This window comes from Colletotrichum godetiae (genome assembly GCF_030913485.1).
Source record: "Colletotrichum godetiae strain CBS 193.32 chromosome Unknown BDP55scaffold_38, whole genome shotgun sequence".
Lineage (NCBI taxonomy): Eukaryota > Fungi > Ascomycota > Sordariomycetes > Glomerellales > Glomerellaceae > Colletotrichum > Colletotrichum godetiae.
The window spans coordinates 133,678-146,709 of NW_026851286.1; the positions used below are offsets into that span (position 1 = coordinate 133,678).

A 13,032-nucleotide genomic window follows, 5' to 3' on the forward strand; every position below is an offset into this window, starting at 1 on the left:
TTTAATCCTCTACTATCCGGATACCTTGTCGAAAGACACGTACCGAATCGACACCTCATCGGTCCAAAAGAGAAAAGTTCACGCTTCACAGCCCTCTTCAATGACGCCTTGGATGTCATGACCCCATCAAACCTAGCGGGCCGCCTTCTCCAGATCACCCTCGCCTGAGGTTCCACGTCCAGACATATCAACTGGCATCGACGTCCCATCCCGCAACCCGTATCGCTGGCACCAATAATCCTCACCGGGAGGTAAACGACAAACCGCCACCAACACCAGCAGCGAACAAGCTCCAGCTCAACAAGCTCCCTCACCTCGATCCATTGTTTTCTCTCTCCCTGCCTCCCTTTCGACACTAATCCACACCGCCTCCCAACCCAAACCGAATCATCAACTCTTCAGCCCGCAAAGGTGCTACGTTCAATTGCCACTCGTTGATCAGCTGGCTCCCTCTTCTTGGAGTCCATTTACATACTCCGTGTGTGTAACATCACAACCCTTCTTTGTTTGCACCACAACCCGCGCATCCAAAGTTGTTTATGCAGCTACACATTCACCAACGCCCGCCGCCAAAGAGCAGCTTCCAATCACCACTGCTCCTTCCTCCCCAAAACGAGGCGGACCGACTGTCACTGTCTTAAAAGTTTCTACATTGCCCTCCAAGCTCCTACCGCTCTCCAGGGACACTACTCTGGGACCGGCGGGGTAGAAACACCAACCAAAACACACAAATAATTAGACCAAGGCATCGCCATGCCGCGGACTCCTTCTCCGCTAAGGCGGCCACGGGCGCCTACTATCACGCTGGATACTTCAGCTGTCAACGACCAAGGTATGACGCCATATTGCATTCCTCCTCCCTGGACCGGTCATGAAATAATCCTTCTCCCACCGCCTCCAGCCGGGCCAAACTAACCACGGGCGCGTTCGACTTACAGAAGACGACCAACACCAAGTCACATCGTCACCGTCTTCCTCAGATCACGGCGACGAAATCAATAATACGTTATCAGTGCCCACGAGAAAGTCACGATCCCAGTCTTGGGACTCGAATAACACGACCTTAGCAAAGTCAAAAACAATTGAAGGCACTGACAAGGGTTCCCCGACTGCACAGCTCTCGGGCTCTCCCAAAGGCTACGGCGCAAACCCGGACGATGCCTTGGCGCCGAATCCGGGCGAGGAGGCGTCTTTTCACGTCGATAACAACCCGTTTGCCTATACACCTGGACAGGTTTCGAAGCTCATTAACCCAAAGAGTCTAGATGCATTCGTTGCCGTTGGAGGTCTTGTAGGCTTGGAAAAGGGTTTACGAACAGACAGGCGCGCCGGTCTGAGTCTCGACGAATCGAGGCTTGACGGCAGCATCAGCTTCGAGGAAGCCGTCGCCGCAGGGAAGAAGCTCCCGTCGTCCTCGGACGCCGTGCCAACGGACGCGCTTCAACAGGATGCTGCCCACCACGGCGAAGGTGCCGGCAAAGGCTTCGACGACCGGAAGCGAGTGTTCGGGCAAAACATCCTGCCAGAGAGGAAATCGCTGTCACTGTTGCAACTCGCTTGGATTGCGATGAAGGACAAAGTCTTGATCCTGTTGAGTGTGGCCGCTGTCATCTCCCTGGCATTGGGATTGTATCAAACTTTTGGAGCAACTCATCACGGAGACGACACTGCCAAGCTTGAGTGGGTCGAAGGTGTTGCCATCATCGTCGCTATCACGATTGTCGTCGTCGTCGGCTCGCTCAACGATTGGCAAAAGGAGAGGCAGTTCCGGAAGCTCAACCAGAAGAAGGAGGACCGTATTGTCAAGGTTATTCGATCCGGAAAGCCCGCGAACCTCTCGGTTCACGACATTCTTGTTGGAGATGTCATGCTTCTGGAGCAGGGAGATATCATTCCGGTGGACGGTGTTTTCATCGATGGTCACAACGTCAGCTGCGATGAATCCTCTGCAACTGGAGAGTCGGATCTCATCAAAAAGGTACCCGCAGACGCCGTCATGAAGGCGCTGCACGAGGAGGAGGTGAATCCCAAGAAGCTTGACCCTTTCATCATTTCTGGAGCCAGAGTCCTGGATGGCGTTGGAACATTTTTGGTCACTGCTGTCGGCCAGAACTCGAGCCACGGCAAGACCATGATGTCCCTCCGCGACGATCCTGGAATGACTCCTCTCCAGCTCAAGCTGAACATTCTTGCGGGTAAGTTTACTTTACGACCTGGCTGGGCATGTTGCTTACACTATTTCCAGGTTACATTGCGAAGCTCGGCAGCGGTGCCGGTCTTCTTCTTCTTGGTGTCTTGACGATCGAATTCCTGGCTCACCTTCCTAATAATAGCGACTCCCCCGAGGAGAAGGGCCAACGTTTCCTGCAAATTCTCATCACATCCATCACCATCATCGTCGTTGCAGTGCCCGAGGGTCTCCCCCTAGCCGTCACTCTCGCCCTCGCCTACGCCACAAAGCGGATGACCAAGGAGAACAACCTCGTCCGTCACCTGCAGTCCTGCGAGACCATGGGTAACGCGACCGTCATTTGCTCTGACAAGACTGGTACCCTGACGGAGAATGTTATGACCGTCGTTGCTGGCACATTGGGTACGGGCAAGTTCCGCTTCGTTGCCTCAGATGATCAATCCACCGAGAACGGCCAGGAAGATGAGGAATCGGACCTGCATGTTACTGGAGATGACAAGAAGTCCCAAACCACCTCCACCGAAGTCCCCATGTCTAAGCTTTCATCGGCAATCGACGCAGATTTCAGGGATCTGGTTAAGCAGTCCGTTGCGATGAACACGACTGCCTTCGAGACTGAGGAGAACGGAAAGCAGGTATTTGTAGGCACGAAAACCGAAACCGCCTTGCTCGACTGGGCTCGCCGATGCTTTGCCCTTCAACAAATCGCCATCGAGCGCGAAAACTGCCCTGTTCAGCAACTATTCCCATTCAACTCGAAGCGAAAGGCCATGGGTGCCGTTGTGCGCCTTCCAAACAACAAGTACCGTTTCTTCGTTAAGGGCGCCCCTGAGATCCTTTTGGGACAATGCACCAGTGCCGTCTCCGACCCCACGAAGTCTCCTACGACTGCCTCCATGGCATCGGATCAGCAGGAGCACATTCGCCAAATCATCACCGACTACGCCCGCCGCTCCCTCCGCACGATTGCCCTCGGCTATCGCGATTTCGAGCAGTGGCCCCCGGAAAACGCCCGCAAGGAGGAAGGCTCCCAGAACGTTGAGTTCTCCAGCATCTTCAAGAATTTGACGTGGCTTGGTGTTGTGGGTATCCAAGATCCTGTCCGAGCCGGCGTTCCGAAGGCCGTGGAGGACTGCCGCACAGCCTCTGTCTCCGTGAAGATGGTTACCGGTGACAATGTCGAGACGGCGAGAGCCATTGCGAAGGATTGCGGTATTCTTACGGAGAAGGACAAGGTCATGGAGGGAATCGAGTTCCGTCGCATGGATGAACGCGAGCGCGTCAGCATTGTTCGGGAACTTTGTGTTTTGGCACGATCCAGCCCCGAGGACAAGAGAATCCTGGTCAAGGCTTTGAGAGGTTTGGGCGAGGTTGTTGCCGTCACTGGCGACGGCACGAACGATGCGCCTGCCCTGAAGTCTGCTGATGTTGGTTTCTCCATGGGCATCACGGGAACCGAAGTCGCCAAGGAAGCCTCCGATATCATTTTGATGGACGATAACTTTTCGTCAATCGTCAAAGCCATGGCTTGGGGCCGCGCCATTAACGACGCCGTCAAGAAATTCTTGCAGTTCCAGATCACAGTTAACATCACTGCCGTCGTCCTCACCTTTGTCACCGCTGTAGGCAGCGAGACACAAGAGCCCGTCTTGAACGCTGTTCAGCTTCTCTGGGTCAACCTCATCATGGACACCTTCGCCGCCCTCGCCTTAGCTACCGATCCTCCCACCGAGAGCATGTTACACCGCAAGCCCGAGGCCAAGACCGCCGCGTTGATCAACACGCCCATGTGGAAGATGATTATCGGCCAGTCCATCTACCAACTCATCGTCACCCTGATCCTCCACTTTGTCGGCCCTAACTTCCTCAACTACCCCTCTGGCCAGCAAAAGACACTCGTCTTCAACGTCTTCGTCTTTATGCAAATCTTCAAGCTCATCAACAGCAGACGTATCGACAACAACCTCAACATCTTTGAAGGCATCACCAAGAACAAACTCTTCGCACTCATGATGGCCATCATGGCCGGCGGTCAGGTCCTCATCGTCTTCGTCGGCGGCGCCGCCTTCAAGGTAGAGAAGCTTAACGGACCGCAGTGGGGCATCTCCATCGTCCTCGGCATTATCTCGATCCCCATGGGCGTCCTCATCCGGCTCTTCCCCGACTCGTGGTTCGTCGCCCTCGTCAGCCCCTTTGCTTGGGTGTGGTCCAAGATCCCCAAGTGGAAGCGCAAGAAGAAGACGGATGAGGAGGATAGCGAGCACCTGGGCGCCGGTGGCGTCAAGGATGCCCTACTCGAGATCAGAGACGACCTCGCCTTCCTCAAGCGCATCAAGGGAGGAAGGATCAGCCAGATTAGCGAGGTGATCATGAAGCCCCGCGAGTACCGCGAGAGAACACGCAGCCGGAGCGGGTCCAGATCATCGAGCAGACATAACGCGTCGCCGATGAAGGCCGCTCTTGGCATGCCTGGTATCGTGGCGGCTAGTGTTGGAGGCTTGTCGCCCGTTGAGCGGCCGGTGTCTCACGACAGCCGGAATACGGATGGAGAGCGTGAGCCAGAGAGTCGTAAAGACTGAATTAATTGACTGGCCCGCGGGGTAGGCCTCCATCACCAGGGCCTGCCACGGTGAGCCTTTAGATATGCATTGGGTGCCTTTCTATGTGAGGGATATCCAACCCTGTTTGTCTATCTGAGCGTGTGTGGCCTTTTTCTTCTTTTTACCCTTCAATGTTACGAATGACCCGAACCGATCGAGACCGACCTGTACTCTTGCCTTTATTTTCTTTGGACCAATCGAGAGACACGACATAACCACCTCCTGTACGATACATCCCCTCAAACAAAACCAAAAGATATACACACGCCTGATAGACCCGACGATCGTGTACGTTGCGAGACCGAGAGAGAAGGAGAAATAGTTAATCCAATGATACCAAATTCTACATGACGCAATGACTTCAGACAAGCCCGCAAGTGATTGAATGTCTCTATAGCGTTGAAGGACGTCCCATGTGTATTGTTCCAAGCTAGATCTGCCTGCCCCTCGTGAAAAGACATCTCGTCAAATTGTACCTGATAATATATGGGTAGGTTTAGCTGCATATACCTTAGCGCAAGAGCAGCTGATCAATTTACACAAGCAACGAGTCACTTGAAGAAAAAAAAGACGTCATAACCTTCACCAAAATAGTAAAAGAGTTCACCCCCCCGGTGCTGAACTGGGGGCTACATCTCTTGGTGCTCATACTGGGATTCGAACTCAGTCGCTTAGCCTGTCGTCGAGTAGGCTGGTTGGTGTGATATTTGCTGGCCATTAACCAATTCCACCACCCACGCCACAGTTTGACCTGACCCCCGACCTAGAGGGCGCCTGCTGTGCTGGTGACAGAATTGGACGTGGAGGGGTATATGAGGGCTTGTTGTGTATTCAGGTGTAGGCGGGACGGGATGGGAAGGTATGGCCAGGTCGTGCCTGCTTGAGGTGCCCTCCGGGTGCGGTTGTTGGTGGCAACGGGTGGTGAGCTTTTGGGCTGAAGGATGATGAATCACACTTCGATGGTAAGGGTATGTATCGATCTACCATGCCCTGCCTTGTCTTAGGAAAGGGAATTAGTAAGACTGATTATTGCGTGCCACCAATAGTGCTGCTACCAAATGTCAGGTCTGGCTACTATTCACCCGCGTGGCACAAATAAAACCCGTCCACTGATCCCTCCCCCCTCGCCTATAATATCAACATGAAGAATTGTAGCAGGTATCAGAATAGCGCCTCTCGCAACTTAGACCGTGAGGATTCATAGCAGCAATACACACGTCACATTGTTCAGATCTATATCTACAAAGGGCACAGCTTCTCCGTGAACAACCCCTCCCCCCTCCCTCTACGTCTTTTCTAGGTTACAGCTTGGAAAAATGATCCTCATATCTCCCTCTGCCACAAACATACTGCTCGTAAAAACTTGCCGTGCCTTGTAGCGTTGATTGGGTCCATGGCCAGTCTTGGAGGTAGCTTCAAATGTGAACTCGAGCAAGCCGCCGGAGAAGAATAAGAAGAATTTGCATAGTGAGGCGCTTATGCGGCTTCAGTCATACAGCTTTCTAACAGATAAGCTTCATCAGGTTTCACTAGCAAGTACGATCAAACCATCATATTCCCTCAGTTCAAGGGTCAAACTCTGGCCAACTTTCAACCTCAGCAACAAGATCCGCAAAATCCTCATCCCCCGCCTCAGCCCTCTCCTTGAACGCCGCATAATTCTCCTGAGCCCACGCAAGCTCGTCCCCAGCCAAGGGCACCGGAAAGCCAGCTTTCAACCCAGCAATGAGCTCCCCGGTAATGAAGACTGCCCTCAACTCGAGGGCCTGAGGCGGTAGCTGGCCTTCTTCGGCTGCCGTCTCTGGGTGCACGATCCGCGCCCACGCGGCTCGGATCTCGTGGCATAAAGAGTTGAAGTCCTCCTGCGTACGGGAGGAGCCTCGTCGGACGCGGCCGACGATGCGATTTGACTTGCGCTGGGGTTAGGGGTTGTGGATTTAGTAGATGGTTGTCTCTGTATTTTTATACGGGGGAACGAGGCTTACTTGTTTCCCTCCGACGTAGGTTGGGATGTTTGAGGAGTCTGTAAAGATTACGTTGATGAACATTCTAGGGACGGTGAATTTGGTGCTGTGTATCGCCGTAATTGACTCGGCGAGGTCGTCCCTCTGGCTTTGGCTCAGATGGGTGGCGTGGGATATCTCATAGAGGGGCATTGTGTACAGACGCTGTCGAGGCTTACTCACAACAGACGTGTAGGGTCCAAGTAGAGTCTGAGGTGTTGTGTTAAGAGACAGATTTCATGAAGAGAATACTCGGAGGAAAATGTAACGGTGGTCTTTGACTTGTTTCGTTCGACACTAAGGAATATCATGTGTAATCATACAACGGGAATTACACCGTGGCCCGGCAGCTGACAATAACCCCGCAGGAAACCTGTCCTAAGTTACACTCGAACTTGGGGGAAAGTAATCGCAAAATCCCAGGAATTGTGGAGATGCAGAATGCGTCCGTCACAGATGTGATTTTAGCATCTTGAAGATGTGGACTAAATAGCCTTCGTCCCTGTCGACAGTGAGCATTATAGAGCGTGGTACTCCTCTCGTCCATACCTGCGAGACTGCTATAGATAGGCATCATGATGTTTTATGGCCACCTCTTCAAAGTTGCATCAAAATGACTCCAAGCAATTTCGTTTGACGCGAAGGACGGAAAGAGAAGGGAGGCTGGTATTTCACTTCAGCCCACCACTGAGCAAAATGCTCTGGCCAGTCAAATACCCAGTCTTACACAACATCAAAACAACATTAGCACACTCCTGCGGCGTTCCTAGCCTTCCGACAGGGATATTCTTAACATCACCAGGCGTGCCCTCCACACGCTTCTCGTCGGGAATCATGCCCGTATCACCAATCATGGCTGGCGCGACGTCGTTGAGCGTGACGCCGTCCTTGGCATGCTTGGACGCGAGGTTCTTCATCAGACCTGTCATGCCGGCCTTGCTCGCGGCGTAGTGGCAGCCGTTGATGCCGCCGCCAATGGCTGAGATGGAAGACACGAAGACGATGCGGCCCCAGCCCTGGGAGATCATGTGCGGCATGGCGAGCTTACATAGCAGGAAAGAGGCGCGGAGGTTGATGTTGATGGTGAAGTCGAACTCTTCGAGAGAGATGTTCTCCAGGTAAGGGTTGGCTTTGTTGTTGAAGCCTGCCGTGCCGGCGTTGGCAATAATTATATCGGGCGCGTGTCCGTATCTGATGTCCAAATCCTCAAATAATTCTTCGATTGCCTTGGTGGAAGCCATGTCTACTACGTGACATGAAACCCTGGTCTCCTCATCCGTTGATCTCATCAGTTCATCAGCGAGGTCTTTGATTTTGACAGAGGTTTCTTTGGATGAACATGTCAGGACTAAACGTGCTCCATTGGCGAAGAGCTCCCGGGCGCAGGCTGCCCCGATTCTGTGGTTGTTAGGCTCACACTCGCTGGATGAGGTTGTTGCCTCAACTCACCCACCAGAGGCACCTGTCACCAGGGCTAGTCTGCCTTTGATTTCGTTGTCCACTGAAACCATGATGATTATTTAATTCGGAGTTTCCTGCAGGATATCTTCATAGCAAGATTCCACTATGATGTGCCGATGCCAGTCCTTGTACCTTGTCGGTTGGTGAGGTTGCAGCTGGGAGGTCACCTATGCAAGGGAAGCTGGATTGTACCCCGCCATACGTTGCCCCACTGTAGCTCTATTACCCCGCGATCTCCAATGATGTGAACGGCAATGGGAACTCAAATAGAGATTATGTTTCCGACTTCGGATGATGTTGAGCAAGGTAAGCAGCTAAAATTGCAGCCGCAAAGAGAAGTTGGCAAGGTCTTTGGTGTGAGAATTGGAATTCAGATCCGTACTGATAAACTCAAGGTTAAGACCCAGCATTCTAGTCGTCCAGGTCCTTTCAGAACTGGCGTAATATGGCTGATGAACATGAAGCAGACAGATCGTCTTACCTCTCGCACTCAACCTACATACTTGATTGAGCCTTGTTGCTGAAAATGTCTGCCTCACCTCCTGTGCAAGTGCCTCATCCTACCCTTACAAGACAGATCTGATGCAACACTGTCCCTTTTGGCAATGGGAGAGGACAACGCAAGCTGCCTACCTTAGGGACACTTGTCCATAAACAGGTTTCTGCTGACATATTGAATCTGCGGCGACTGACCGCTCCCGTGATGGTGCCATATTCCACGTAACCTTTAGGTAATTCTCGGTCGGTAAAGGTATCCATGAGTTGCTTGCTCAAACAAGAACTTGAAGATGGGAAGCTGGGCGTTGGCCCCTTTAATGTGGCTTGAATGCACCTGGTGGATTCAGCGTCCCACTCTTCTCGGGACAACTGCCACAAATCCCAGTGCTTATTCTTATCGCACCAATGGGGACCTTATCGTATGGTCAGCCTTGCATTTAGTGGGAAAGGCGCCACAACTTTTTTTTTCTTACAGCTGTCCTCTTCGCCAGGACAGGTAATCCACTACAAGGTCCCCTGCCCGAGACGACCTGGACCCAGTCTGGGGGGGAAGGAGAATGGCACCGAACCCAATAGAGGACACCTTCACGAATCTCCATTCAACGACGCTCCGTTGTCCATATTTGTGTTCCTGGGTCGCCATTGTCTCGAGGAACTCCCCTTCTTTTTTTGACTTCTCCTCTTTTTGTCTTTGGGGTTTCCTCACTTTCTAGATTCACGACACTCTTGCTTCTCAAGTCTTACACTGGGACTTGTCTACCAATCCGTGTTAGTTCCGACCTCTGTCACTCCCATACGAACCTGCCTAGACGACCCTTCCACAGCGCCATTGGGCGCAAACCACACATGATGGCGCAACGAACATTCTCGCCATTGACGATAGTCTTTTGCTGCGTCTTCTTCTTTTCCGCACACGTCTTTGCCGTCTCCGCCGTCCTCGGTGTTGACCTCGGCACCGAGTACATCAAGGCTGCCCTCGTCAAGCCCGGCATTCCTCTCGACATTGTCCTGACCAAGGACTCGCGCCGCAAGGAAATCTCCGCCGTCACCTTCAAGCCCCTCCAGAGTGGCCCCAAGTCCGGATCCTACCCCGAGAGACTCTACGGCTCCGACGCCATTGCTCTCTCCGCCCGCTTCCCTCACGATGTCTACCCCAACCTGAAGACACTCCTCGGTCTCTCTGTCGACGACCCGATTGTCCAAGAATACGCTGCCCGACACCCCGCCCTGCAGCTCGAGAAGAACGAGGCGCGAGGAACCGCTGCTTTCAAGAGCAAGGTCTTCACCGAGGAGGAGGAAGCATGGCTGGTTGAGGAGCTCTTGGCCATGGAGCTGCAGAGCATCCAGAAGAACGCCGAGTCTGCTGCTGGGGCTGGTACCTCTGTCCGCTCCATGGTCTTGACGGTCCCTCCTTACTTTACAACCGAGGAGAAGCGCGCGATCCAGGCCGCCGCTGATCTCGCTGACCTCAAGGTTCTGAGCCTCATCAGCGATGGCCTTGCTGTCGGTCTTAACTACGCTACCTCCCGCCAGTTCCCCAACATTAACGAGGGAGGCAAGCCCGAGTACCACCTGGTCTTTGACATGGGTGCCGGCTCCTCCAAGGCTACTGTCATGAAGTTCCAGGGCCGTACGGTCAAGGACGTTGGCAAGTTCAACAAGACCATCCAGGAGGTTTCCGTTATCGGCACTGGCTGGGACAGGACACTGGGCGGTGACGCGCTCAACTACCTCATCGTTGACGACATGGTCGCCCAATTCGTCGAGTCCAAGGGCGGAAAGAAGATCTCTGCCGATGCCGCGAAGGTCAAGGCCCACGGCCGTGCCATCGCGAAGTTGACCAAGGAGGCGGAGCGTTTGCGCCACGTCCTCAGCGCCAATCAGCAGGCCAGCGCAAGCTTCGAGGGACTCTACGAGGATGTCGACTTCAAATACAAGCTTACCCGTCCTGACTTCGAGAAGATGGCCGAGACTCACGCCTCGCGCGTTGACGCCGTCCTTCTTGGCGCTCTGAAGACTGCTCAGCTTGAGCTCTCTGACCTAACCTCTGTCATTCTTCACGGCGGCGCTTCCCGAACCCCCTTTGTCCAGAAGCAGCTCGAGCAAATCACCGGCTCCGCCGAGAAGCTTCGCAGCAACGTCAACTCGGATGAGGCCGCTGTTTTCGGTGCCGGTTTCCGCGCTGCCGAGCTCAGCCCTAGCTTCCGTGTCAAGGAGATTCGCATTTCCGAGGGCACCAACTACGCCTCTGGCATGAAGTGGACCAACAACAAGAACAAGCTTCAGCACCAGCGTCTGTGGTCCGCCGTCTCCCCCCAGGGTGGTGTCCCCAAGGATGTTACCTTCACCAACCACGAGGACTTTGATGTCACTTTCTACCAGCAGATCGAGTCTGCCGAGAAGGATACCAAGGTTTTCTCTACCAAGAACCTCACCGCCTCCGTCGCCGAGCTGAAGGAGAAGTACTCCTGCGTTGACAGCGACATCCACTTCAAGGTTGGCGTCAAGCTGAGCAGCGAGAGTGGCGAGGTCGAGGTCACCAAGGCTACCGTTGAGTGTGAGGCCGAGACTCCCGAGAAGGAGGGCTTTGTCGATGGCGTCAAGAACCTGTTCGGCTTTGGCAACAAGAAAGGAGACCAAAAGCCTCTTGATGGAGAGGAAGACGACGAGTCTTCGACCAAGGAATCTGAGTCCTCCACCGCCTCTTCGACCAAGACTGAGTCTACTACCGCCTCGTCCTCGCCCGTTCCCAGTGACGCTGCGGCTGATGGCAAGGAGCCCGCCCCCAAGAAGAAGGAGCTTGTCACCATCAACGTCGACTTCACCCTTGAGAAGGCAGGTCTGCCTGAGCTTTCCCGCGATGAGCTCGTCAAGTCCAAGGACCGCCTCAAGGCCTTTGAGGGATCTGACAAGGCCCGCCGCCTGAGAGAGGAGGCCCTCAACCAGCTGGAAGGCTTCACCTACAAGGTTCGCGACCTCCTCGAGAGCGAGTCCTTCATCGCCGCCTCTACTACCGAGGAGCGTGCCACTTTGGAGAAGAAGAACAGCGAGGCGAGCGACTGGCTGTACGAGGAGGGCGCCGACGCGTCCCGCGACGAGCTCAAGAAGAAGTACAAGGGGCTCCACGACCCCGTTACCAAGATCCAGAAGAGGAGCGAGGAGGCCGAGAAGCGCCCTGAGCTGGTCAAGGCTCTCAAGGAAGCCCTCAACTCCACCCAGACCTTTGTCGGCACAATCAGGAAGCAGATTGATGAGTACGATGAGTGGCACGCCTCGGCAGCCACCGAGACTTCCTCCAGCACCTCTACCGAGACCCCCTCAGCAACTCCCTCTAGCGACTTTGACGGTCTCGAGGACGAGGACTCCAAGGAGCGCACGATGGAGGACGTCGTGAAGGAGAAGGGCCCCGTCCCGCCCCTGTACAAGCGGGAGGACATTGAAATCGTCGAGGACGTCTACGAGACCACCAGCAAGTGGCTTAAGGAGATGGAAAAGAAGCAGGACGCCCTCGCCGCGACTGCAGACCCCGTCCTCCTCGTCAAGGATCTCCAGGCCAAGCGCGACAAGCTCGACAAGGCAGGTATGGACCTCGCCATGAAGGGCGTCAAGAACATGGAGGGCAAGACCAAGAAGGCTAGCAAGGCGGCCAAGGCTGCTAAGAAGACAAAATCCACTGCCACGGCCTCGACCTCCGCAACCGCCTCTCCCGAGGACGGCAAGAAGTCTACTACCACCACCCCCTCCAAGAGCTCGACTGTTGATGAGCCCCCCGCTGGCCGGACTGTTGAGCTTCCCGGTGGCGGCAGTTACGTCCAGTTCGGCGGCAGCGACGGTGACACGCCCAGCGAGGCGGAGATTGAGGAGATCCTCAAGAAGTTTGACCAGTCTCAGCAGGCCCAGCAGGCCGCTGCCAAGGAGCAGGAGGATGCATTGGAACACGACGAGCTTTAGAAACACGTTGATGGATTGTAGATTGGGGGGGGGGGACCCAGAAGTGAAGAGTTTTTTTTGCGCATACCATACCTAAGGCGTTTCTACAGATGAAATGGAATTACAGATGAAATCAAGACAACTGCCGGTTTTACGTTTTAGATCGCGATGTGACATTTTCCGTACGCACTAAATAGCAGCGAGGCGAATAACATCGTGAACCTCAATTTCGCTTCAAGTAGTACATTTTTCCAATTTTTGCCTCCTCGATCTTGATGGGACCCGCTGCTCACATATTCTAGCAGCAGCAGGAGCAGCAGCAGTAGGAACCCTTCACCTCGTGCTACAT

At 54.1% G+C, this 13,032-nt stretch overlaps 5 protein-coding genes across 5 annotated transcripts; 2 read left to right on the top strand and 3 right to left on the bottom strand.

The window, feature by feature from the left end:
* Positions 1–753: 753 nt before the first annotated feature.
* On the top strand, positions 754–4,770 carry BDP55DRAFT_558291 (calcium-translocating P-type ATPase; the record flags this gene model as incomplete). The annotated part of the gene is made up of 3 exons (XM_060569787.1): positions 754–832; positions 939–2,195; positions 2,246–4,770. The coding sequence occupies 3 exons, from the start codon at positions 754–756 to the stop codon at positions 4,768–4,770; spliced, it is 3,861 nt and encodes a 1,286-aa protein (XP_060426412.1).
* A 622-nt stretch (positions 4,771–5,392) lies between these two features.
* BDP55DRAFT_673060 (uncharacterized protein) lies at positions 5,393–6,009 on the bottom strand. The gene has a single exon (XM_060575567.1). The coding sequence runs from the start codon at positions 5,776–5,778 to the stop codon at positions 5,623–5,625; it is 156 nt and encodes a 51-aa protein (XP_060426413.1). The 5' UTR covers positions 5,779–6,009; the 3' UTR covers positions 5,393–5,622.
* A 159-nt stretch (positions 6,010–6,168) lies between these two features.
* On the bottom strand, positions 6,169–7,063 carry BDP55DRAFT_673061 (uncharacterized protein). Its single transcript, XM_060575568.1, has 2 exons — positions 6,777–7,063; positions 6,169–6,707 (listed from the first exon to the last, which is right to left on the bottom strand). Exons 1-2 carry the CDS (start codon positions 6,945–6,947, stop codon positions 6,357–6,359), a joined length of 522 nt encoding a protein of 173 aa, XP_060426414.1. The 5' UTR covers positions 6,948–7,063; the 3' UTR covers positions 6,169–6,356.
* A 402-nt stretch (positions 7,064–7,465) lies between these two features.
* BDP55DRAFT_731413 (short chain dehydrogenase) lies at positions 7,466–8,305 on the bottom strand (the record flags this gene model as incomplete). Its single annotated transcript, XM_060579811.1, has 2 exons — positions 7,466–8,192; positions 8,244–8,305. The coding sequence occupies 2 exons, from the start codon at positions 8,303–8,305 to the stop codon at positions 7,466–7,468; spliced, it is 789 nt and encodes a 262-aa protein (XP_060426415.1).
* Positions 8,306–9,242: 937 nt separating this feature from the next.
* On the top strand, positions 9,243–12,916 carry BDP55DRAFT_673066 (Hsp70 protein-domain-containing protein). The gene has a single exon (XM_060575569.1). The coding sequence runs from the start codon at positions 9,600–9,602 to the stop codon at positions 12,702–12,704; it is 3,105 nt and encodes a 1,034-aa protein (XP_060426416.1). The 5' UTR covers positions 9,243–9,599; the 3' UTR covers positions 12,705–12,916.
* Positions 12,917–13,032: the final 116 nt, after the last annotated feature.

Bases quoted from the DNA above. Each gene is read 5' to 3' on its own strand.
- BDP55DRAFT_673060 (XM_060575567.1), bottom strand. From the start codon at position 5,778: ATGGTAGATCGATACATACCCTTACCATCGAAGTGTGATTCATCATCC.
- BDP55DRAFT_673061 (XM_060575568.1), bottom strand. From the start codon at position 6,947: ATGCCCCTCTATGAGATATCCCACGCCACCCATCTGAGCCAAAGCCAG. The intron at 6,708-6,776 runs GTAAGCCTCGTT...CCCTAACCCCAG, and splicing joins CCTACGTCGGAGGGAAACAA to CGCAAGTCAAATCGCATCGT.
- BDP55DRAFT_673066 (XM_060575569.1), top strand. From the start codon at position 9,600: ATGATGGCGCAACGAACATTCTCGCCATTGACGATAGTCTTTTGCTGC.